This window comes from Notamacropus eugenii, chromosome 6, assembly GCF_028372415.1.
Source record: "Notamacropus eugenii isolate mMacEug1 chromosome 6, mMacEug1.pri_v2, whole genome shotgun sequence".
In the NCBI taxonomy this organism is placed as follows: domain Eukaryota; kingdom Metazoa; phylum Chordata; class Mammalia; order Diprotodontia; family Macropodidae; genus Notamacropus; species Notamacropus eugenii.
The window spans coordinates 354,308,362-354,333,409 of record NC_092877.1 but is presented as its reverse complement, the minus strand read 5'-3'; the positions used below and the strand labels follow the sequence as shown (position 1 = coordinate 354,333,409).

Below are 25,048 nucleotides of genomic sequence, written 5' to 3'. Positions count from 1 at the left end.
ATGGCCATAAGCACCAAATAATAGCCCACCAAATTGATATTGATTATATTTTAGCTGACAGGAAATGTTAAACTACTGAAGTGGGGAGTCTTGTTCAGTAAGACCACTGACTTAGAGCAAAGATAAGAATACAAAGCTAGAAAAAAAGAAATGAGAAGACGATATGGTATATAGTTAAAACAAGTTATTGATGCTAAGACAAGGAAAATAGAAAGAATGTCTACACCAATTATAATTTCTTATAGGAAGTTAAGTGATATAAAACAGTTGTTATTAAAAAAGATACCAAAAGTATCTAAAAACACCTTAGCAAAAAGTTGACTTATATGCCAGATGGAGAAAGAGATGATAGCCAAGGACACCCAATTTAGCAGGTAAGCTTGTTCGTAAAATCTTATCAGAAATGGAAGATTATGTCTCAGAAACAGTGAGAAGCAGTTGAAGGAAAAATCATTTTAAGGAAAACTAGATGAGTGCCCCAGTTAATAAAAGCCATCCTAAGGACATTTGAGGATGAACCAGGACAACAAAGAGACAAAAGATGGAAAAAATCTGCAGGGATTTTTATAATATTGTAATCAAGGAATGATGGCAGAAGCTGAATGAAGGATGCCATCAGAGAAATATAGATTGAAAAATAAAGGCCTGAGCTGTGTGACCCTGGGCAAATCACTTAACCCAGATTGTCCCATCTCCCCCATAAAGGCCTAGTCATGCGGTAAAAGCATGGACTAATCTTGCCTTCTCACTCTCCAGTGGTATCCTCAGGTTGTCCATATCAAGAAAGGCTTCCCTGTTGTGCCTTTTTTTGAAGATATTGATAAAGGTTACACAGGATTGTTAGGCATAGATGTTGTGTGATCTGTATTACTGGAGGATTATTCATATTGATTTGAGTACTGAAGGCATGGAGCTTATACCACATGGGAATGACATGAAGCCACTAGGCATGTTTAGGCTAAGACCTGATACTTCTCTTCAGGCATTTGAAGGAACTGTATACAAAAGAGGTTTCAGACTTGCTCTTGGCCAGTGAGGATGGTAAGTAGAAGTTTCAGTGAGGCAGATTAGACTGGAAGTGTACGTGACTACAGGAAATTGGTCTTCTTGTGCTGTTCCTAAAACGTACCACCTGTTGGCAAGTATGGTTGATGAGTAAAATATTTTTCTTTTCAAATGGATTTGTGTGATCTTATTAATTTGGATGCTCTGTCCTTTGACACAAATAAGCTCGAATCCATCTGCCTGTGCATGCGTTGTTTTGTAACCCTTCTTCTCCCTCGCCTCCTCAGCTCTACAAAGATGGGAAGGTGCTGTAGCATCTCTTCTTTGGGACCAGAGGTGGTCATTACAATTTCACAGTGTTCAGTCTGAGTTATTTCATTTTTGTTCTTTCTACTTTCTACTCTTGTCATTCTAAAGTTTTCCTAATTCACCCTTACTTTGTGTCAGTTCATACAGGTCTTTACATTCTTCTCATCATAGTCATAACTTCTTATAGAACTCTAATATTCCATTACATTGATTTTACTATGACTTGTTTAGCTGTCCCCATCAGTGACTGGTTTCCAGGTGTTTGCTCTACAAAGTGCTGTTACAAATATTTTGGGGTATAACAGGCCATTCCGTTTTGTCATTGACTCTTTTTGGGCCAAACTCTTCATGTGGAATCTCTGGGTCAGAGGGTAATAATCCAGAATTGTTAGAGCACATCCCAGGAACACAACAGTGTATCAGTGGACTTGTTCACAACATCCCCAGCACTGACTGTTCTCTTAATTTGTTCTCTTTCCCAGTTCGCTTCGTGTAGTTTACAACTCCGAAGTTGTTTTGATTTGTGTATCTCTTATTCTTAATGACTTGTATTCTTTCACATGTTGCTAATAGTGTGCACTTCTTTCCAGAAGTGTTTATATCCTTTGGCCTCATCTATTGAAATGGCTTTTGGTTCTAGTTATTTCTGCGTAGACAATTCTCAGAGATATTTGATAAACACAATCCCCCAGCCCCATCCCCGCCCCTGCCATCGTCTGCATTCTCTGCTGTCCTGGTCGCATTACTGATACAGTAGCTTTTCACTTTTCTGTCACTGAAGCTCCATAGTTGCCAGTATCCTCTTGGTTACGAATTCACCCACTGGGCAGGTGGTTTTGTGAGAGTCACGTTGGCAGTCCTAAAACTCAGAGGGAGCCAGACCTGGCAAAAGAAAACTCAGGGTGCTAAAAAGGATTTCTTTTTCTTTTTTAAGCTATATTAGGGGAAAAGGGGGGAGTAAGGACAGAATTGGATCTTCGCTAGGGATGACTGGGAGAAGCCGAAATCCCTCAATTTGCATTTTGTTTCTGTTTTCCTTTCCAAAGAGAACAGTCTTTGGACAGAAAGGATGGACCAAAAATGGTTAATAAGGGAGCTGATAGACAAGCCACGGTGTTATAAATATTTCAATAAAACTGGTTTTCTTTGTGAAAAACAAAAAAGAATTCACCCCCTACCTAGAACTGTGAAGGCACTTTATTTGATTCTTTTCTAATTTTTATGGTATGGTATTTAACATGCAGGCCTGTGATATTCCTTTTCAAATCTTTGAAGTCTAAATGATAGGACAGAGCATGAAGAAGTGGTTTAAGTGTATAACAGTTTGCAAGCACGTAGGAACATGTTAATGGCTATTCATAGGTATGTGTGAGTTTCTAAGATTCTTTCCTAACAGTAACCGGAATATGAGGTTTAGATAGGAGATAGGTCTGTGACCACATGGCAGTAAATGGAAAGAGCAGTAGGAATGTCAACTGAGGGAACCTGCAGAGAGAGAGAGATGCTCCGATTGGTTCTAGGCTGATTGAATTTAGCCTGCAGTCAAGGCAGCCAACTGGAATTAAATGTCAGGTATTGAAAACACCAAGGTTAGCACTTGAGTCATTTGCCTAAGGGTGATGGCTATGTGAGCAGAGGAACCCCAAAGTGTTAGTGATTGGGATTCAAAGAAAAGGTAGGACTCCATGTATCCACCCACTTGTTCAGAGGATAGTATTACAACATACTTTCTATCCACCAGCCTAGGACTGGAAACCAAAGAACTTGGATGTAACAATCACCATGTGGACAAGCAAGAATCTCATGAAGAAACTAATAATAAAGACAATAAGCCATGATTATTATTATTATTTTTTATGGCAGAGTACTTTGCATATATTATCTCACTGGAAAGTCTTACAACAACCTTGTGAGGTCAAGGCTATTTTTGGTCCCTTTTACAGATTAGGAAGCAAAGGCCAAGACAGATTGTGGTTGGTCCTCATAGTCACACACTGTAACCGTCTTAAGCAGGATTTGAACTCAGGTCTTCCCAAGAGCAGTGCTCTGTTTACAATCCCACACTGTCTGGGGAAATAAAAGCGAATAGGGTTGTCTGTGCTCTCAGTGAGTCTACAGTTTAGTTAGTTGCCAAGTACCATGAAATTAGCTGCCACTACTGAACCACCAAGGAGAAAAGGGTAACTTGGAAAATGCTTTGTGGTTGTTCAGTTGTTTGCAGTCATGTCTGACTTTTTGTGACCCCCATTTGAGGTTTCTTGATGGTTTGTCATTTCCTTCTCCAGCTCATTTTACAGGTGAAGAAACTTAGGCAGACAGGGTTAAGTGACTTGCCCAGGCTCCCATAGCTTGGAAATGTCTGAGGCAGGATTCAAACTTAGGAAGATGAGTCTTCCTCACTCCAGGGCATGCTCAGAGATCTTGTTAATGTGGGGAGTTTGGCTCCTTAGACCAAGACCTTGCAGGTTCTCATAGAAGTTTCATACTGTGCCAAGACAGAAAGAATAGTTCCTGACCTTAAAACACTTACAGTTTAGTAAAAAACATAGTTAAGTGCTAAATAAATACTGAATACACATGGTAGGTATTACTAAAAGGGATGCCACAGGGTTATGGTTTGATAACAACACTGATAATAAGCAAACATTTATAGGCTGCTTTTAAGATTTGCTAAGTGATTTGCACAAGCTACCCCATCTGATCCTTAAAACAACCTTGGGAAGTAGGTGCTATGATTATCCTCATTTTATGGATAAGGAAACTGATGATAATAAGGGTCTGGGGTTGTATTTGAATTAAGCTCTTCCTGACCCCAAGAATGGGGAGCATTCAGATGAAAGGCCACTTGGGAAGTATCCTTCTGGAAGCAGTGAGTAGAACACTGGTGTCTTTGAGAAGTTAAGGTTTATTTTGTTTTTTTCCTTCCAGGATCTGAGAAAACTCTAGATTCTACCATGGGGGATAATGCTTTTAATGAACAAGATCCCATGCAGAAAAGTCCTTTGTCAGAACCTATAGATGTGAAACCTTCTGATATGACTTTACCATTAACTCTTCCCCTTGGAACGGAGGACCACCAGATGCTGTTGCCTGTAACGGATAGTCAGTCTCCATCATCGGACACATTGTTGAGATCAACTGTAAATGGGTATTCAGAACCACAGTTTATTTTTCTGCAGCAATTATATTGACTTTATGAGCAATATGAAATTTACTAAATACATATGGTAGTGAACATAAACTTTTCTGGCAAGGTGAACATCCTCATTCACTCTCATTTGGGTTGTAATCATTATTTTTCATTCAGCTAAGTAAAGGCAACTGGTCTGCATTTTCACTGTGCAATGCTTGTTTTGTTTTGTTTTTTGCTGGAAAAGTAAGAAGTATATACACACCAATGATGGAGAATGAGTTACATAGCAAAATGGTATTTAAAATAGAAGGGGAAAAAACATGTTCATCTGTAGTCCTGAAGTCTACATTTAAGACTACCCTTTAGTTATTCTGATAGAATTTGTCCCTTTACCAAATAAAACAGTGCCCTCCAGATTTTCCTTTTTTCTATTATTTAAAAGAATGAAATAATCAGCTCTAGATTTCATCTAGAATTAAGAGTTCATATTTCTGACCAAAAAAAAAATCTAGAAACCCAATTATAATTTATTTTTCTTCTCTACTGATATTGATGTCAATTTGGGACAAACAATCCTTTAATTAAAAAAAAAAAAAGGAAAAAGTCTCATTAAATGTTATAAAACTCATTTCTTTTTTTTTGGTCCACCAGAACACTTCTTTTTCAGTATTCCATTCAAAAGTAACCCATCAATAGATGTTTAATACCTTTATTATATGAAAAAGCAGTTTCACAATTTGACCCACTTTGATATAAGCTAAGAAAAAATCATCAAGTGCATTTTTGGTAAGGAAAGTATGCAAGCTGAAAGACAGATGCATTAATTTTGTCTATTTTTCACCTGTTACATGCACACCTTTAAAAATTAAAATTAAATCCTATCAATGAATAAAGTAATAACCTCCCCTCCCCAAAATTACAAGTTTAAAACAGACTACAGATAACTGCTGAAATCTGGTACCGGAGATTACATATATAATAGTAAAATGTGAGATTTTAGTATTTAGAGGAAAAACAGACTTTAAAAGCCCAGGTTTTTAGAACTACAAATGAGTTTAAATCTTCACCAATAAGGTAGCTAGCTTTTCCTTTTCAGAATTAACTTTCACTCCTCCAAACCATGACAATAGATTGTTTTGGTAGCTTTTTAAAAGTCCTTGTCAACCTGGAGGGGCAAAAGCAGATTATTTTCCTATTTATTTTCCACTAAAATTGCTCTTATTCTGATTCTCTGTCAACAAAATGGTTTTTTGTGGTTTGTTGTTTTGAGTTTTTTTTTTGTTTTTAAACTGATCTCTGGTACCATATAGCTAACAGGAATTCCAGCTCCACAAAAGGCAGTTTCTGTCTTGCTGATTAAACACACTCTTGACTCCTCATTTCTACCATACAAGCCACAATCACAGATTTTTCTTTTCTTAAAACTGCTTCTGTAATAAATACAATCCATTTTCTATTTATCTTGAGTTTCTAATTATGTCCTTATCTGCTTGGTGCCCCGGTCACAATAAAGCTTTGTATTTGCTATGTAGTACAGGAAATCTTGGCAGCTGGTGTGAGAACATCATCACTGACCTTGCCATATCCCTCAATCCAGGGACCTGGTGGACTGAATATTGAGGTCAAAATGTTACCTTGGTAATGTTTTTTTTTGGCAAGAGTACCTTTATGAAACACAAATTAAGGGCAGCAATTTGAGCACAAAAGAAATTAATAAACTTGAAACGTGTTTTCATTGATCAGATGTATTGATTGCTCTACATTTCATCAGTATATTTCTGAACAAAATGTAAAGTGAGTAGCTATTCAGATTTAAATTCACCAGGATTTCAATGGAGTATAAAGAAAATATAACCATCAGATCCAGGTCTTGTAAATAACACCAAAGAGGGCCTGGGATTTTTAATGGGTCATCATTAAATCAAACATCACTTTCTAGACTATCTTCTTAAGAGTGATCATCATCCCTCATCAATGGTCATAGCCTGAAGTGGCAGTGTTCCCCTCTTCTTCCCCCCTTTACTGGTTAGGTTTCAGTTCGGTTATGTTTTTGATTACATGTCTTTTGCCTCATCGTTTAATATTTTATTTTTATTAGTCATTCTAAATTTTTAAATTACTGCCTGAACCTGTTCTTACCTGCTTTTCCAAAACAGCAATACAAAGATAAAATAAAATCCTGCGCCTTCCTGGGAATGTTCTTTTAATAGTTGGATTCTTTTATGATATCCATATGTTTTTCTGGTGCTCATGTAAGACACCAGACTTAAAGGAAACTCTGTGTGGCACCCACATTGAGATGATTTTAAATTTCCTCTTGTATATCATTCTGTGGTTTCTTTTGGCAACTGACAATTTAAAAGTCCATTGTAAAAGAGATGGCTTTGAATTTGTGATGTATGGCCCACCTTTTATAGCTCAAGCTACTTTAGGTCATTTATTGTTTTTTCTCACCAAATACAGAACATCGTTTTCAGTCTGTGTACTAACTTAGTATACTATTTTGTGGTAGACCTTGCTGTCTAATAAGAAAACAAACATTTTAACCAGTGTGTTAGATCAAGTTCGTCTTTAACTGCTCAACTAAATACATCCATGATGTGTTATTGTGGGAAGAAGTTACGTGTTCTTTTTAAATGAATTCATCATTTACCCTGAATTACTGAGCAGGTTAATTCTGAAGAGTGCACTGAGAGGTGGAATGTACTTTCTATGTGAATTTGTTTTGTACTTGTAGTAATATTAAATCATTTCTACTGTTTCTTAGATTTCCAACTAAAAAAGCTTAGATTTATATATCAGTCATTTTAGATGTTTGTAAATAGCATTTGTTTGGTGTTCTTTATTTACAGATTATTTTTAATACTGATTTTAAAAAATTATTTTAACCTTTCCAGAATCTGATATAGATCTATTGCAGCAATAATTAAATAGTGTACCCTACAAATTGTGTTCTATATGCTGTTTACAGAATTCATAAAAATAACTGCAGTTGATATATTTAACTGTTACACTAAATTAATGTCATGTGTACTAACTTTTTAATCATTGTTCTACACATTTCTTGGCTCTTAAGCAGTAAGAAATGTTTTCATGTAAACTTTGCATCGAATTCTATGAGATTTTTTACTGAATACTGGCTGGAAAATACCTTGTAGCAGAAAAACCTGTTTTTATATGATTTAAGTTAATGCCAGATTTTCAAATGTCACTAAATGTTAGTCACTATAAGAGGTTCTTTTTTTCTATTTGAGTAATTTTTCATACCTCCTTTTTCATTTTGGAGAGTTGTTAATTGAAGGAGTTCAGAGTATATCAGAAAAATTATATGGACAAAGTATTCTTCTAAAAATAGGGCAGTAGTGAAAATTTTTTTTAATGTCAAGAACAAAATTGCTAAAATGGACAGTATGTGACCAGTTTTACAATAATTATCTGTTTGTGAATATAGGATAAATGTGGAATTCATATGGCATTGCCCATAGTCATTCCTTTGAATGTGATACCTGGTGAGCTTCTGAAATGATATGTATATGTATTCCTGCCTGACAGCTTTTGAACTCAACATAGGGTACAACATTTGGTTTCCAATGGATTGTCAGAGTTGGAACATAAAACAATGAGAGGGGTTTTCATGTCGTCTTCCATACAGCCATATATGGCTGTTTTTATTTATCCACACAGCTCAAAATGAAGTGATCAGCTTAAGGAAAGAAGTAGACAGATGGGTGACTCCTTGAACCAATCAGATCACTGAGGGAGCAAGTAATCCTACCTCTCTTTAAAAATTCAACTTCAAATACAGCATATCGACAGTTTTACTTTAGAAATAAACAAAACCTGAAAGATGAATCTTTACTGAATTTCAAGGGAAAAGTCCCTGTTAGGCTGGGCCAGTGAGCAATATGCATGCAGGGCTTTGTGAAAAGACCACACTGGCCAAGTTAACCTTGTCTTAAGAGCAAAGAGGGGGAAAGAGTGACCCAAGATAGATATGAAGCCAAAATGATCGATTCGGTTAAGTTAATACATCCTAAGGGGAAATGAGTCTACTTCCTTCCTTCTCTCTCATAAAGATACAGCCTGAGACTTACTGTGTTAAAACAAATGCTTCATAAGGTTGAAAAGTTGAAACTCAAGCCATAATCAGTCTCATTTGTGTTATTTAGAAACAAAGCTCAACATGAAAAATGTTGTGTGGACACAATCCAGCATCAAGTTCTTAGATATAACTATATTTCATTATATAAATTAATGGAAATTATGTAGTTAAGTCCCTGTTGATCTAAAATGAAGGAGGGAAAAAGCCTTTTGTAGAATTGGAGTGGTAAGATAAGTCAGGGGGATTGATGGATATTGTAAATACTTTATTTCAGAAATACAAACAAGAATACTACCCATTTTATATAAACTGTGGATCCCATCTCAATTGCTTAGTAGCTTTTGGGACTAAGAAAAAATCACTCAATTTCTTTGAGTTCATTTTCCTCATGTGTGAGTAGAGATGGCACTAGATAACATCACAGAGCTATTATGAGGAAAATCTAGAAGGTCATAGAGTGTAATGGAAAATATTTTGAGTTGACAGCCACTTCAGAAATGGGTGGTCTTGGAAAATTCACTTAACTGCCCTAGACCTCAGTTTCCTTGTCTGTAAAATCAAGGGGTTGGACTAGATGACGTATGAGTTCTCTTCCAGCACAAAATCTTCGATCCATTGTGTGTCAAGATACTTGGCAGACCTTAAAAGCATGATAATATGCTTTGTAATATTATTACATAGTAACAAGGATCTTAGCATGTATTGTGTATAATTGATATTTATATCAAATTTTAAAGTTTATAAAGCAATTTGTATATATTATCTTACTTGTGTCACAGTAATCCTTGAAATTGATAATATGGTTATCATCCCCATTTTGCATATGAGGAAATTGAGGCCAAGGGGTTAAGTGATTTGCCCATGGTTAGTCAGTGTTAAAGGTGGGATTGAATTCTTAAGTTCAGTTCTGTGTACCATTTGTGAAAAATGACAGCTGACTTTTTCTGCAAAGGAATAATATAGTTTGTTACTAATGTTTATTGACTGTTTAATTCTTACTAATAAGTTATCTCTGTATTGTTTAACTTCATACTAAAATTCATTTTAGTGTTGACACATTTTGGCACATAAAAATTTCTTGGTGTTTTTTATATGTATTTTTTGTATGTTAAACTCAGTAATGCAAATGAATTTTTTTATCCACTATTATTACATGATGTGATTTTTTTTACATAAATTATGTAATATGAGATGGTGATAAAATGATTTGGTTGAGGAAGAGAGATGGGGAGGCAGTTGTGAAAAGTCAGCAGTTGCCTTGTTCTTAGAACATGCTCTTTGAGGTCCTATCCCATGTGCTCGGTGGCAAGGCAGGCTCTCCTGTGTTACCTTTCCCTATTAGAATATAAGCTCCTTGAGGGCAGGGGGAGATTCACTTGCTTATATCTGTGTCCTTAGTAGTCAGCATGGTACCTGGCACGTAGTGTTTACTAAATGAGTTTTTACTCATTCATACATTTTCAGTAATGCACTGAACCTTAGTATTTAGCAAACTATTTAGTCAGTGGAGTGCCAGGTGTCATTTGTAAAATATTATTTTTAGTTTTGTTTTCTCATTTGTTTGTACTTTGTAGATGTTGATGTGCAGCATGTAGATTCTCATGTGTAGCACTCATCTGAATAGCTTTTGTTAGTGTATCAGTCATCTGACCAGTCTTTCTTATTTATGTGTTGGGCTAAGTTGTAAATCCAGAGATGATACTCTGCCTGTCTAATTAAGAAAGCACAGGAACTTGATTTTAGTTATGAAGCAGGTGCTGGGGATACAGGTAAATCTTGGGCCTCTCCCTTATTCGGGTAGGAACGGCCTTGGTGCTGCTCATGATTCCTACAATTTGAAGACAACAGACATACTGTTCACCCAGCTGTGATTTTTGTTTAGCATATATACGTATCAAAGATTTTCTCCCATGTTAAAATAGACTGTACATTATCCAGATCTACTAGCTTTAAGACCTCTTTTATACAGTAGAGAACTACCTATATTGACACACCAGATACTTGGAATTTGGATGCAGAAGATAAATCTATTGATTGATAATAATCTTGATGTTTCAAAGTAGGAAACCATTAAGGTTGGGGTGATTCCTCCATGTAAAATAACTATTCTCCTTTAAAAACTCAAGTAAATCAAAATGACTACATTGTCCATGATGCAACAGTCAAACCGAACTTTTAGTTTCTAGACTAAGAATGAAATCTTCTGCAACAGGACACCAAAATATGTTGAAAATATGAATTTTCTCTTGAGAAGCATTAAAGATAAAGTTTCCTTGGCATATCTATGAAACTGAAAACGATTTCTGTTTCTTAGGATTACAACTGGATATATTGCTGCTTTATTTCTGAATCAAATAAGAGATGGGAAAAGAAACACGTTAAAAAGCACACAGGCCTTGAAGAAAAGGACTGATTATAGAGAGAAAAATGTTGTAAACCAACCACAGATTAGGCCTGGAAAAGCTTTTTTACCACCAATGAACATTAAATTTGGTTCAGTGAAAAAATTTTGTCAAGCAGTGGATTCAAAGCAGAAAGTTATCAAGAAATTGTCAGAGCTTCTAAAAGCCTACAAAGTGATGGGATGTAATAGATATTCAGGATTCATTTCTTTTCATCACATTTAGACTTCTTCCTAGAAGATGTAGACATGGGGAATGCTTCTGTTAAGGTACTGCTAGTAGGACAAGGGGAATCCAAGCCTGCTGGCCAGCCCCTGTAGAATACTAAGGATGGATCATCAGCAAATACAATTGAAAATCATTAACGACCAAACTTTAGGTAAATTAAGCACAAATTTAATTAGCAACAGTTTTTAAAAGTATAAAACTGATTCCTGGGGAAACACCAAGTGATAGAAAAATCTGAAACCATATTTGAAATCAGAAATAAAATACCATAAGCTTTATTTTTATGAACGTGACCAAAATATTTTTGTTGTCTATTTTTAACCTGCATTAGTTTTTTTTAATAAATATTTCTTTATGTATTTTATTTTGGTAGGGATTAGACCTATGATTTCATTGGCATAGGAAATTCCTTCTGCCAATGGAGATACACACCTTTGTAATTTAGGGAATTGCCTCAAGCACTGAGCCAATTGTGTGATTTGCCCTGGGTCACACAGTATACCACCTCAGCTTCAGGGTCATTCTCTGCTATACCACAGCTGCTTCTCAGTTGCCTTTGTTTTAATATTATCTACATTTCCCACTACGTCTCCTCCCAACCCTTCCAGGAAGCTGACTAACCTATTGGAAAAGTTTGTGATGTTATGTATGATGTTCCATACCCATGGTCCCCCACCTATGCAAAGAAGGTGCTTTTTCATGTGCCTCTTTGGGACATCTATGGCTCTTACGTACGTGTAGCTGTGCCCTAGCAGCAGTAATTTTCAGGTTAATCTTTAGACAGTGTACCTGATGGAGTCGTTATATAAGACCCAATAGAGAGTTCTACACAGCCATAAAAAGAAAAGCAAAGTGAGCTGTACAGTCATGATGTCTTATTCTGTAAATATATAAAACAATTTTTTCATTGCCTCCAGCTAAGTTTTTAATTTTATTTTTACAAAAAGGAAAGTGTTGAGGATATGAGATTTCCACAAGGAAAGTATCCACACTTTCACAAATTCTGGTCTTCTGAGGAAATGAGAAGCTTCAGTGAGGCTGAAGACAGAAGGGGTAAAGGAGCCTTGAAGTTTGGCATTTCTTAATGAAGCCCTGTGTTTCACATGGAGAGAAAGGGCTAGTAGAAAATAAGAATTGTCTGAACAGGAGACTGCAAGAAGATCTGAAATATAAATGGAAGGCCATGATAAGTAGAGACCCAACCTTGAAGGCTAGGAAGGGCTGTGAGACCAGAGCTAGATGTGGAGTTAGAAGAGGCATGTCACTAGTCTGAGCCAGTAGCCAATGGGATCAGGAATACTGAGCTCACAAGGTTAAGGATCAGATGAGATCACTGTGTAAAGTATTTTGAAAGCCTTGTGCATGTCTCTAAACAGACCCCCTAGGAGTACTAAAAAAAAATTAGGGATCTCAGTAAATACTAAGGAAGCACCACTTCTGTGTTAGGCACTGCACTAGGTGTTCAATCTAGCATAAAGGTTGCCCAGAAGTAGAAGCTTGCCCTCTTTTGACACATTGATGATAAAGGTCTCCAGGTCTTCGTGAAATTTTTCTTTGACCTCATCAGGGTTTGTCATAGTGGGAACAGGGCACCATAGGTGATGGTCCTGTGCCATTCACATTGTCATTAACCTACTGCTCACTCCTTTAGGTAGACGTAGAGCTTAGTGATTAGTTATGACAGCAAAACCTACTCCAGCTTCATGGCACCTTTACTGCAGCCTCTCCAGAAAAACGTGGATCCAGCTCTGACTTCAGTCAGCTGGCCTCTCTTTGCCAGCCTTGTTTCTTCTCTCAGGGCTGCTATTTGGATGTGATACCTGCCGAGTTCTCTCACAAGAGCTGTTTGTTTTTCAGGTCTACTGGATTGCGTGTTATCCATAAGTGTGTGCACGTTACATGTACCAATGGTGAGTGGAATCATTTTTGCAGAAGTTTTGTACATTTTTTTGTTTGTTTATTTCAACCACAGAGTGGGATTCCTAACTGCCTTGGTAATCAGGCCAGGGTTGGGTAAGTAGACAGTTTTTATGGCACCTTTTCTAGCCCCTTCCTCACACCAGGAAGTGAGTGGTGTGATCCTTAAAAGGCTGCTCAGACACCCAAGTTGCTGCCGAATCCCACTGCTGCTTCCAGTGAGATGACAACCCTATGGCCTGGGTTGCCTGTGTTCAGTGTTGTGTCTACAACTCTCAGTGTACCCACATCTGCTGCTTCGTCACTTGATGGTCACCACAGGCCTTTGACGTAGGTAGAAATGGTAAAATGGTATGGGTGATATCTTTTGATTCGTGCATAAACTGGATTTAAGTGAGACAGAGTTGCATGAAGTTGTCAGCTTCATTCTCTCTTCCAGAGTTGTCACAGTCTAGTGGCAGGATAGAGTCGAGTTGATTGGTGATGGCTCAAGATGCAGTGGATGACCTTGGTGTCTTCAGTGTCTAACCAAACTAAGTGCTCCACAATACCTGCTTCAGCTGCCTTCATGGCTGTTAGAACAAATAGTTCTCATCCACCCATTCCACCAGGGGAAATCTTCACATGCTTGGGGTAGACACTTCCCCAGCTCACTAACGGGTTTGAGATCCCTCTATTACCCTCAACCTGGTTTAGCCTGTCTGCTGAAATGGTTTGCTGGGATGTGGCCACTGTGCATGCTGCAGCTTCTTGGAGCCACACACGAGAGGTGCCATTGTTTATCTAGTGGTCTTATTACCTGTGCTTGTTATCATGAGCCCTACAAATAAAGATCTCGAACTGTGCCATAAAACACTGGTCCTTGTCATGGGCATACAAGGAAACCAACTCCATCCCTACTGTAATTCTTCTTTTCTCCTCTGAGCCTTCCTTCCATTTTGGTAAAATTTCTTCATTCCTTCCTTTGCCTTAAAGCATGAATATCAGTCCCTCTCATGCAAAGCACATCATTGTGTTGGTAACTATAAATTCAGGCCCTCCTATAGTCCAGTGCTAAGCTTGCTCTTGGAATCTTGCATATTTTGTACAGACAGTTTGATGTCTGTAGGCAATCTAAAAACCACAGGACTTGAAGCACCCTTTGCCCCTTATCTACCACTCAACTGTAGTCTGAAGAAATGTGAGTTGCTACACAGGAATTCTGTTCTTACCTATTTTATGAGTCACCAAAGATTTAATCATCTAATAGTTGCTGAGGTAAATCCTCTGCAATTCATGTTCCTCCATCATGACGCCCAAATCCTTTCCAATTTTCAAGAGACCTTACATTCTACTGGCACTGTTTTTGGAAACTGGCATCACCTTGTTGCCCAAGGAGGGAAGCATCAAAGGAGGACACTGTGCTTCAAGTAGTTTACCTGGGTTATGATTTTGGAGTGTATGTGCCTGTGTGTGTTTTGGAGGAAAATGGGGAATGGTAGCATTAGAACTAGTGAATTTAATTGTAATTACCTGAGATATAAGATAGATTGGCAAAACATTTATTAAGCACTTTTGACATGTCTGGCACCATGTTAAGTGCTGAGAATATAAATATAAGCAAGAAGAAAGTCCTCCCCTCAGAGGTGACATCCTAAAGGGGGAGGACAACCCTTCAAAGGGAGTGGAAAGGTTGAGTTACCCAGTGCAGGGCGGGAATGATGGGATAGAAAGTGAGAGCAAAGATTGTTTGTAACATTTGGATACGAAAATGTATTTTTTTCAGTTCACTTGAATATCATTATAACTGGAAGTTCACAGCATTTCAAACGAAGTGATAAAATGCTGCAGTATTTAGACTATCCATAATGATCTGAAAAATTCCATTTTCTTTCTGTGCTTATTTTGACTTTTAATTTTCATTTGTTGCTGGAGATGGACAAGTAACCTCTGCAGAATTCCACTAAGTTAAGCTCTATTCTTTAAACTTTCTGTATTTTCATTTAGTAGTTTCCATAGTTTAAGTAAATGCAAGATGGCAAATTAATATGAAGACATTCAGCCTGGCTGCCTCACGAACTCTCCACAAAAATCTAGAAAGTTCGACAGACTGATTTCTGATTGGGAAATCCAAGAAAAAGTCACAGTGAGTCATTTTACTAACCCAAGAAAGCTTATGGAAATAAAAGGAGAAGCCTGTGACAGGGTACCAGGACAGGAAGCTCCCTGGAATAAAAGTCAGGAACCAGCCCAGCAGACAGGAATGGGTGTCATCTGGCAGTTCTGTGTGCCCTAGTTGTGGGTAAGGAATAAGATCAGAAACAAGTGGTAATTGTTCAGGTGGAAATCTGTAGTGGAATAACCAGGGCAAGAGTCCCAAACTAGAGGGGAGCCTGTATTTCCCCTGCAGAGTTTCTTAGCAGGCTCCTAGTGACTGTCTCCAGCAGCAATCAACTGAAATGCCCAACCAGGGACATACCAACAGAGCCAAAGCTGAGTCAGGAACTTGTAGCACTTGGCAGTGAGCAGACTTCACCCCAAGTCATAGCACTTTGGGAGCACTGTGACAGCAGGCTGAATCCTGCACTGTGAAAAAAGCAAAGGAGCTTAGAGGAAGAAAGGTCAAGCGGGACACACCCTCCCCCTAGTAGTGTGGATAGCCCAGCACTGACAGAACATTCAAAGTCAAGAAGTAGGATGGTTGAATAAGTACAAAATAAACTGCCATAAAGAGCTATGATGGTGACAAGGAAGCTCAAGAAGCAAACTCTTAAGATGAGAAGAATGACAGAAATATCTACAAACAAAACCTCCAAGAAAAGGGCATCCTGGAGACAAGTTTATGAATTCCTGGAAGAGTTAAAGCAAGAGTTAAAAAGAGCTAAAAAGAATCTCAAGAACCAAAGGAGAACAGTAGAAGAAAAAATGAAAAAATAGCTAAGAGAGATGGAAGAAATAAATGCAGACAGCTTGGAATAAGAGGTGCAAAACCTTCTCAGAAAAAATAATTCCCTGAAAATTAGAATGGACTATAAAGAGAAGCTGTTGACAACATGAGATAGCAATAATAATAATAGAAACAAAGTCAAAAGACTGAAAAAATAGAAGAAAACGTGAGGAATCTTAAAAAAACAAAATCTGACCTGGAGGACTGAAGAGAGATAATTTAAGAATCCCTGGACTACCTCAAATGCATGATCTAGACATGTTTTAGGAAGTCACCAAAGAAAACTGCCAGTTCTCTTAGAATCAGATGGCAAAGAATAAATTGAAAGAATCCATGGTCGCCTTTTGGAAGTAACCCCCAAAAGAAAATTACCAGGAATATTATAGTCAAAATCTAAGACTCCCAGGCTAACAAAAAGAAAAAAAAGATGCTGCAAGGAGCTAGAAACAAAGAATTCAAGTTCTATGAAACCATTGTAAGGAATGCACAGATTTAGCAGCCACCACCATTAAAGAAGTGGAAAAGAAGTTATCTCATCTTACAACCAAAAATAACTTACTTAGAAAAACAGTATAATCCTACAGGAGGAAAAAATGGATTTTTAATGAAAACAGAGGACTTCCAAGCATTCCTAATGAAAATACCAGAGCTTCATAGAAACTTTATATGCAAACACAAGAGTCAAGAGACATAAAAAGTTAAGCAATATTTACATTGTTTGTATGATCATAATAAACTGTTTGCACTCTTTAGTGGAAAGATGATAACACATATACCTTGAGAACTCTATCATTAGCAGGGATCAGAGGGGTCTAATTGAATAAAGGGCTTCTGTTATGTTTTGATTATCTCAAAAAGAATGGAAAGGGTGGGGAAGAGGAATATTGGGCAAGGGTGGAAGGAAGAGGAAGAATGGGGAGATTTGTTTCAAATGGGGTGCAGAACTCTGTGCATCAAGGAGTAGAGGGGGAGCAAGCAACTCTTGACCTTCACTGTTATCATAGGAGAGAAGAATGTACACATACAGAGCTGGGTGGAGAAACAGACTTCACCCAACAGAGAAACGGGGGGGAAAGAGTTAAGGAAAGGGGAAAGAGAATAAGGAGGGTAAACTGAGGGTAAACTTCTGATGAGTCAGAAGCAAAATAAACTCAAATAGGGAGACAGGAAAAAGGATAAGAATAGGAGGGAGGAAAATAAACAGTAATCATAATAATGTGAATGGGATGAACTCACCCACAAAACATACCACAACTGATTAGAATCCAACAATATATTATTCACAAGAAAACTACTTGAAACAGAAAAATACACAGTTAAAATAAGGGGCTAGGGCAGAATCTATTATACTTCAGCTGAAATTTAAAAAGTGAGGAGTAGCAATCATGATCTCAGACAAAGACTACAAAAATAGACCGGATTTAAAGAGAAACAAACTACGTTTTGCTTAAAGGAATCAGATAATGAAATAATATTAATACTAGGCACATATATCCAATAGCACAGCATGTAAAGTCTTAAAGGAGAAGTCAAATGAATTATGGGGATAAATAAGGTAAAAAACTTGAGTTTACTTCCTCTGAGATCTAGATAAATCTAACAACAAACAAAAACAAGACCTAAACGGCACTTTAGAAAAGTCAGCTGTGGAGAATACTGAATGAGAGAAGACTACACCTATTTTGCAACTGTTCATGGCATCTTCACAAAAATTAACTATATTAGTAGGGCTTAAAAGTTTCACAAACAAATGCTGAAAATCAGGAATATTAAATGCATAACTTGCCAGTCATTCAATAAAAGTTACATTCAGTAAAGGGCCATTGAAGTAAGATTAAAAACCAACTGGAAACTAAATAATTCAGTCATAACGAATGGATGGGTCAAAGGATAAATCAGAATTGATCAGTAATTTCATTAAACATAATGACAACAATGAAAAAACATACTGAAATTTGGGAGATGTAATAGCCATACTCAGAAAAATTTACATGCCTAAATGTTTTCTTCAGCATAAGAGAAGAGCAGACAAATGAATTGGATATGTAACTAGGAAAGCTAGAAAACCAACAAATGAAAAGCCTAATTAAACAACAACAATAGAAGACATCAGTAAAACTTTGAGCTTTTGAGGGGGGTGGGGTTAGAAAACCAATAAAGTAGATGAGCTATTAGCTAACTTATTTAAGAAAAGAAAGGAGAAAAACAAATTACTAGCATCAAAAATGAAAAAGGTGAATTCCTAAATGAAAAACTTTTAGGACTCTTGCTAACCATATGCCAATAAAAGGAAATGAATATTTATAAAAATATGAATTGCCCAGATTAACAGAGCAGGAAGAGTCCTTAAATAACCCTTTATTAGAAAAAGAAATTGGAACAATCCATAAATGAATTCTCACAGGTGGGGAAAAACCACTCCTGGACCACATGGAATTAAAAGTGAATTCTACCAAACATTTAAATAATTCCAATACTACATAAATTTTTCAAAAAATAGGAAAATAAGAGGTCTTACCAAATTTCTTCTTTGACAGTAAGTCCTAAACTAGGGAGTCAAAAGAGAAAACTATACCAATATCTTTTTATATTAAAAAATTTTTTTTATTAATTTTGAACTTAAATACAAAAAAGTAAAAAAAGGTCATTACCACATACACAGCACATAAGAAGAAGATTCTATATAAAACCATGAATTTAAAAAAAACTAATAAATACAACATCATTTCAAAGCTACACTGCTTTTCTGTGCTTCCTTCTAAGTTTTCTTTTGTTCTCTATTGTGCACTTATTTTTTTTTCTTCTCTCCTCACCCCAATCCAGGGAAGACTAATATTACACACAAATGTGTGTGTGTGTGTGTATGTGTGTGTGTGTGTGTATAAAACCATGCTATATATACTTGTGTTTAGCAGCTCTTTCTCTGGAGATGGATAGCATCTTCCTTCATAGTTCCTTTGTAGTTGATCTGGATACAATATTCCATCACAATCATATACCACAACTTGTGTAGCCGTTCCCCAATTGATGGGCATTCCCTCAACTTCTAGTTCTTTGTCATGTCAAAGAGAGTTGCTAGAAATAATTTTAGAACATATAGTTGTTCTTTTCCTTTTTCCCACTTTGGGAAACAGACCTAATAGTGGTATTGCTGGGTCAACGAGTATACACAGTTTTGTAACTCTTTGGACATAACTCCAGATTGCTCTCCAAAATGGTTGGATCAGTTCACAGTTCCACCAACAGTGAATTATTGTCCCAGTTTTTCTGTATCTCATTCAACATTTGTTGTTTTCCCTTTCTATCATTTTAGCCAATCTGATAGGTGTCAAGATGATATCTCAAAGTTGTTTTAATGTACATTTCTCTAAATTTTCAATAGTGATTTAGAGCATTTTTTAAATGATTGTATATAATTTTGATTCCTTCCTTGAAAAACTGCTTGTTCATATCCTTTGACCATTTATCAACTGGAGAATAACTCATATTCTTATAAATTTGACAAAATTCTTTATATATTTGAGATATGAAACCTTTAACTGGGAAATTATAAAATTTTTCTCAGTTTTCTGTTTTCCTTCTAATCTTGGCTACATTGGTTTTATTTGTACAAACCTTTTTACATTTAATGTAAGAGAAATTATCCATTTTATAGCTCACAATGCTGTGTCTCATTTATTCATAAATTGTTTTCCTTTCCATAAGTCTGACAGGTAATATGTTCTGTGTTCCATCTTGACCTTATCTTGATAAGTGGTGTAAGATATTTGATCTATGCCCAATTTCTGCCAAGCTGCTTTACAGTTTTCTCAAAAATTTTTATCAAATAATGAATTCCTATCCCCAAAGCTTAAATCTGTAATTTGTGAAACACAAAGTTACTATAATAATTTGCTTCTGTGTATTCTGTGTCTACTCTGTTCCACTGATCTACCTTTTTCTTTCTTAGCTAGATAGTTTTGATACATAGTGCCACATAATATATTTTAAGATCTGGTACTGCTAAACCTTCCATTACTTTTTAAAATCAATTCCTTTGATATTCTTGACTTTTTATTCTTCCAAATGAATTTTAGTATTTTTTTCTAGCTGAGTAAAATAGTTTTTTGGTAATTTAATCATAAGGATGGCATTGAATAGATATAGATAAAATTGTCATTTTTATTATATTGGGTCTGATTACCCATGGACAATTAATATTTCTGCAATTATTTAAATCTGACTTTGTTTTCATAAAAAGTGTTTTATAATTATTTTTATGTAGTTCTTGGGTTTGTTTTGGTAAGTATACTTCCAGGTATTTTATACTGTCTACAGTTAATTTAAATGGGGTATCTCTTACTATTTCTTCTTTCAGGGTTTTGCTTATATAAAAATTCTGATGATTTATGTGGGTTTATTTTATATCCAACTACTTTGTTAAAATTACTGTTTCCATTTTTAGTTGAATCTTTAAGATTTCCCATGTATATCATCATATTGTCTGCAAAAAGAAATAGTTTTATTACCTCATTGCCCATTCTGATTCTTTCAATTTCTTTTTCTTATTGTTATTGCTAGCATTTCTAATACAATATTGAAAAATAATATTGGTGACAATGGGCATTCCCTCAATTTCTTGTTTCATTCCTGATCTTACTGGGAAGGCTTCTAGCTTATTCCCATTGCAAATAATGTTTGTTGGTGGTTTTAGGTAGATGCTTCTTATCATTTTAAAGAAAAATCCCTTTATACCTACACTTTCAAGTATTTTTCATAGGAACAAGTATTGTCTTCTATCAGAAGCTTTTTTGCTTCTATTAATATAATCATGATTTTTGTTCGTTATTGATATAATCAATTATGTTAATAGTTTTCCTTATTTTAAACCATCTTTGCATTCCTGGTATAAATCCCACTTGGTCACAATGTATAATCCTTGTAAGATATTGTTGTAGTTTCCTAGCCAGTATTTTATTAAGGATTTTTGCTTCCATATTCATTCATGAAATTGATCTACAATTTTATTTTTCTGTTTCTATTCTTTCTGATTTAGGTTATCAGTACCATATTTCTTTCATAAAAGTAGTTTGGTAAGACTCCTTCTTTGCCTATTATTCCGAATAACTTAATATTGGAATCAATTGATCTTTAAATGTTTGGTAGAATTCACTTGTAAATCCATTTGGTCATGATGCTTTTTTCTTAGGAAGCTTATTTGTGACCTGTTCAATTTCTTTTTCTAAAATAGGCTTATTTAGATATTCTATTTTCTTTTCTGTTCATCTAGGCAGTTTGTAGTTTTCTAAGTATTCTTCCATTTCACTTAAATTGTTAACCTTATTGGAATGTAATTGGGCAAAATAACTCCTTATAATTGCTTTTATTTCTTCTTCATTAATGGTATATTCACTTTTTTCATTTTTAATATTAGTGATTTGGTTTTCTCTCTTCCCTCTCCTCAATTTGTTGATTTATTTGTTTTCAATTTTGAAAAATCACTTCCATAAATTTTAAAATTTCTCTCCCTCTCTCCTTCCTCCCTCCCCTAGATGGTATGCAATTTTATATGGACTCTACACATACATTCTTATTAAACATATTTTCACATTAGTCATGTTGCATAGAAGAATTAAAATGAATGGGAGAAACCTTGAGAAGAACAAAATAAAACCAAACATAACAAAAGAGAAAATAGTTTGCTTCATTCTGCGTTCTGACTCCATAGTTCTTTCTCTGGATATGGATGGCATTTTGCATCATGAGTCCTTTGGAAATGTTTTAGGTCCTTGCATTGCTGTGAAGTGCTAAGTTTATCAAAAACAGTCCTCGCACACTGTGACTGTTATTGTATATAATGTTCTCCTGGTTCTACTCACTTCACTCAGCATTAGTTTGTATAAGTCTTTCCAGGTTTTTCTGAAATCCTCCTGTTTGTCATTTCTTATCATGGTATTCCATTACATTCATATACCACAACTTGTTCAGCCATTCCCCAGTTGATGGGCATCCCCTCAATTTCCAGTTCTTGGCCACCACAAAAAGAACTGCTATAACCATTTTTGTACATGTGGGTTCTTTTCCCATTTTTATGATCTTGTTGAGATACAGCACTAGAAGCAGTATGGCTGGGTCGAAAGGTATGCACATATTTATAGCCCTTTGGCCATAGTTCCAAATTGCTCTCCAGAATGTTTGGATCAGCTCATAGCTCCTCCTGCAATGAATTAGTGTTCCATCTCTCCCATATTATCATTTTCCTGTTTTGTCATGTTAGCCAATCTGATAGGTCTGATGTAGTACCTCAGAGTTGTTTTGATTTGCATCTCTCTAATCAATAGTGATTTAGAGCATTTTTTTCATATGACTATAGATAGCTTTAATTTCTTCCTCTGAAAACTGACTGTTCATATCCTTTGACCATTTATCAATTGGGGAATAACTTGTAATCTTGTAAATTTGACTCAGTTCTCTATATATTTTAGAAATGAGGCCTTGATCACAGACTCTACTTGCAAAAATTCTCAGTTTTCTGCTTTCCTCCTAATCTTGGTTGCATTGGCTTTGTTTGTGCAAAAACTTCTAAATTTAATGTAATCAAAATTATCCATTTTGCATTTCATAATGTTCTCTTTCTCGTTTGGTCATAAATTGCTCCATTCTCGACAAATATGGCAAGTAAACTGTTCCCTGCCCCCTAATTTGTTATAATATCAGCCTTTACCTAGATTGTGTACTCATTTGGACTTTATTCAGATATACAGTGTCATGCGTTGTCTATGCCCAGTTTCTGCCACACTATTTTCCAGTTTCCCCAGAAGTTTTTGTCAAATAATAAGTTCTTATCTCAGAAGCTGGGGTCCTTAGGTTTATCAAACAGTAGACTGCTATAATCATTGACTACTGTGTCATGTATACCTAACCTATTCCACTGATCTACCCCTCTATTTCCTTAGCCAGTACTAAGTTAGCCCACATATTCTTTAAGATTAGGTTGTTTAGTCTCCAATTAGTTTCAAACTATGTTTCCATGGTCCCTTGTTGAATATTATTTTTATTGCATTGTGATCTGAAAAGGATGCACTTAACATTTCTGCTTTTCTGCATTTAACCATAAAGTTTTTATGCCCTAATATATGGTTGATTTTTGTAAATGTACCATGTACTGCTGAGAAAAAGGTGTATTTCTTTTTATTCCCATTCAGTTCTTTCCAGGTATCTATTGTATCTAGCTTATCTAAGATTCTATGCCTTCTTTGCATATCCTTAACTTGTTTCTTTGTTGTTGTTGTTGTTGTTAGACTTATCTATTCTGAGGGGGAAAGGTGAAAGTACCCTATTATTATAGTATTACTATCTACTTCCACTTGTAATTTATTTAACTTTTCCTTTAAAAATTTAGATACAATAGCATTTGGCATATGTAGGTTTAGTATTGATATTGATTCATTTTGTTTGGTACCTGTTATCATAATGTTGTTTCCCTGTTTATTTCTTATTTTAGCTTTACCTTTGTCTAAGATCATGAATACTACCCTGCTTTTTAACCTCACCTAAAGCATAATAAATTCTACTCCAGTCCTTTATTTTAACTCTGTGCATATCTCTCATATTTAAATGTGCTTCTTCAAAACAACATATTGTCACATTCTGATTTGTAATCCATTCTGCTATCCAGTTCTGTTTTATGGATGAGTTCATTCCAATCCCATCCAAACTATAATTACTAGTTGTGTATTTCCTTTCATCCTATTTTCTTCTCTATTATCCTTCTCACCCTCTTTTTTTACCCTATCCACTCTCATATGTCTAATTTACTTCTAACTACTACCTTCCTAATCCACACTCTTAAGAATCCCTCCCTTATCCTGTTCTGCCTTCCTATTTCTTTATAAATTTAGAAGATTTTTATACTCTTCTAGATGTATGTTATTCTCTCTTTAACCTAATGCTGAGGAAAATAAGGTTCCAAAACTACCAACCCTCCCCCCCACCCATTTCCACTGTAACAGTTCTTTCATTCATGCCTGGTTTCTATGAAATAATTGCTCCATTTTACCTCTGTCTGCCAAATTTTATTTTTTTAGAATCATCCCATCATACTCAACTCAACCCCAATCTTCTATCTGTGTATGCTCTTTTAAACTACCCAAGTAATAATATTCTTAAGAGTACAGATAACATCTTTCCATATAAGAAGTAAACAGTTTGACCCTATTGAGTCCCTTATAATTGGTCTTTAATGTTTACCTTATGTTTTCTTGGATCTTATATGTCATATTTTCCATTGCATTCTGTTCTTTTTGTCACAAATACCTGAAAGTCTTTCAGTTCATTCATTAAATGTCCATTTAAAAAAAATAAGGAGTATAACTGAGTTTTGCTGGGTAAGTTATTCTTCACTGCAAACCTAGCTCCTTTGCTCTTGGAAATAGGATTTTCCAAGCCCTTCCTCTTTGATTTTTTAATGTAGAGGCTGCTAGATCTTATGTTAGCCTGACTGCATTAAAATTATTTTATCCTTGTAGTATTTTTTTCCTTTACCTGGGAACTTTGAAAGTTGGCTATGATGTTTTTATGAGTTTTCATCCTAGGATATGTTTCAGGTGATGACTGATGCATTTTTTTCTATTTGTATTTTGCCCTCTCATTCTAGATTTCAGGACATTTTTCCTTAATGATTTCTTGTAGTATTGTATCTAGACTCTTATTTTTTAAATCATAACTTTCAGGTAGTCCAGCAATTCTTATATTGTTTCTCCTTGATCTGTTCTCTGGATCAGTTGTTTTTCTAATGAGATGTTTCATATTCTCTTTTATTTTTTCATTCTTTTGATTTTGTTTTATTATTTCTTGGTATTGTATAAGATCATTAGTTTAACCTTGCCCAGTTCTAATTTTTAAGGAGTTATTTTCTTCCTTTTGGATCTCTTTTTCCAATTGTTTGACTTTCTTTTCATAATTTTCTTAGATTGCTCTTATTTTTTCTCCTTTTTCCCCTCAATTTCTTATTTCATTTTAAAATTCCTTTCTAAGCTCTTCAAAGA

General features: G+C 35.6%; 2 protein-coding genes across 6 annotated transcripts in view; one reads left to right on the top strand and one right to left on the bottom strand.

The window, feature by feature from the left end:
- MYNN (myoneurin) overlaps positions 1 to 6,186 on the top strand; it is a 34,009-nt gene extending 27,823 nt beyond the window's left edge. For all 5 annotated transcript variants that reach the window (XM_072618519.1, XM_072618515.1, XM_072618516.1 and 2 more), the window contains one exon: positions 4,243 to 6,186. In XM_072618519.1, coding sequence (XP_072474620.1) covers positions 4,243 to 4,505 — 263 coding nt within the window. In that variant the 3' untranslated portion in view covers positions 4,506 to 6,186. The remainder of the gene's footprint in view (positions 1 to 4,242) is intronic.
- Positions 1 to 25,048, bottom strand: part of LRRC34 (leucine rich repeat containing 34) — a 59,029-nt gene that overhangs the window by 16,698 nt on the left and 17,283 nt on the right.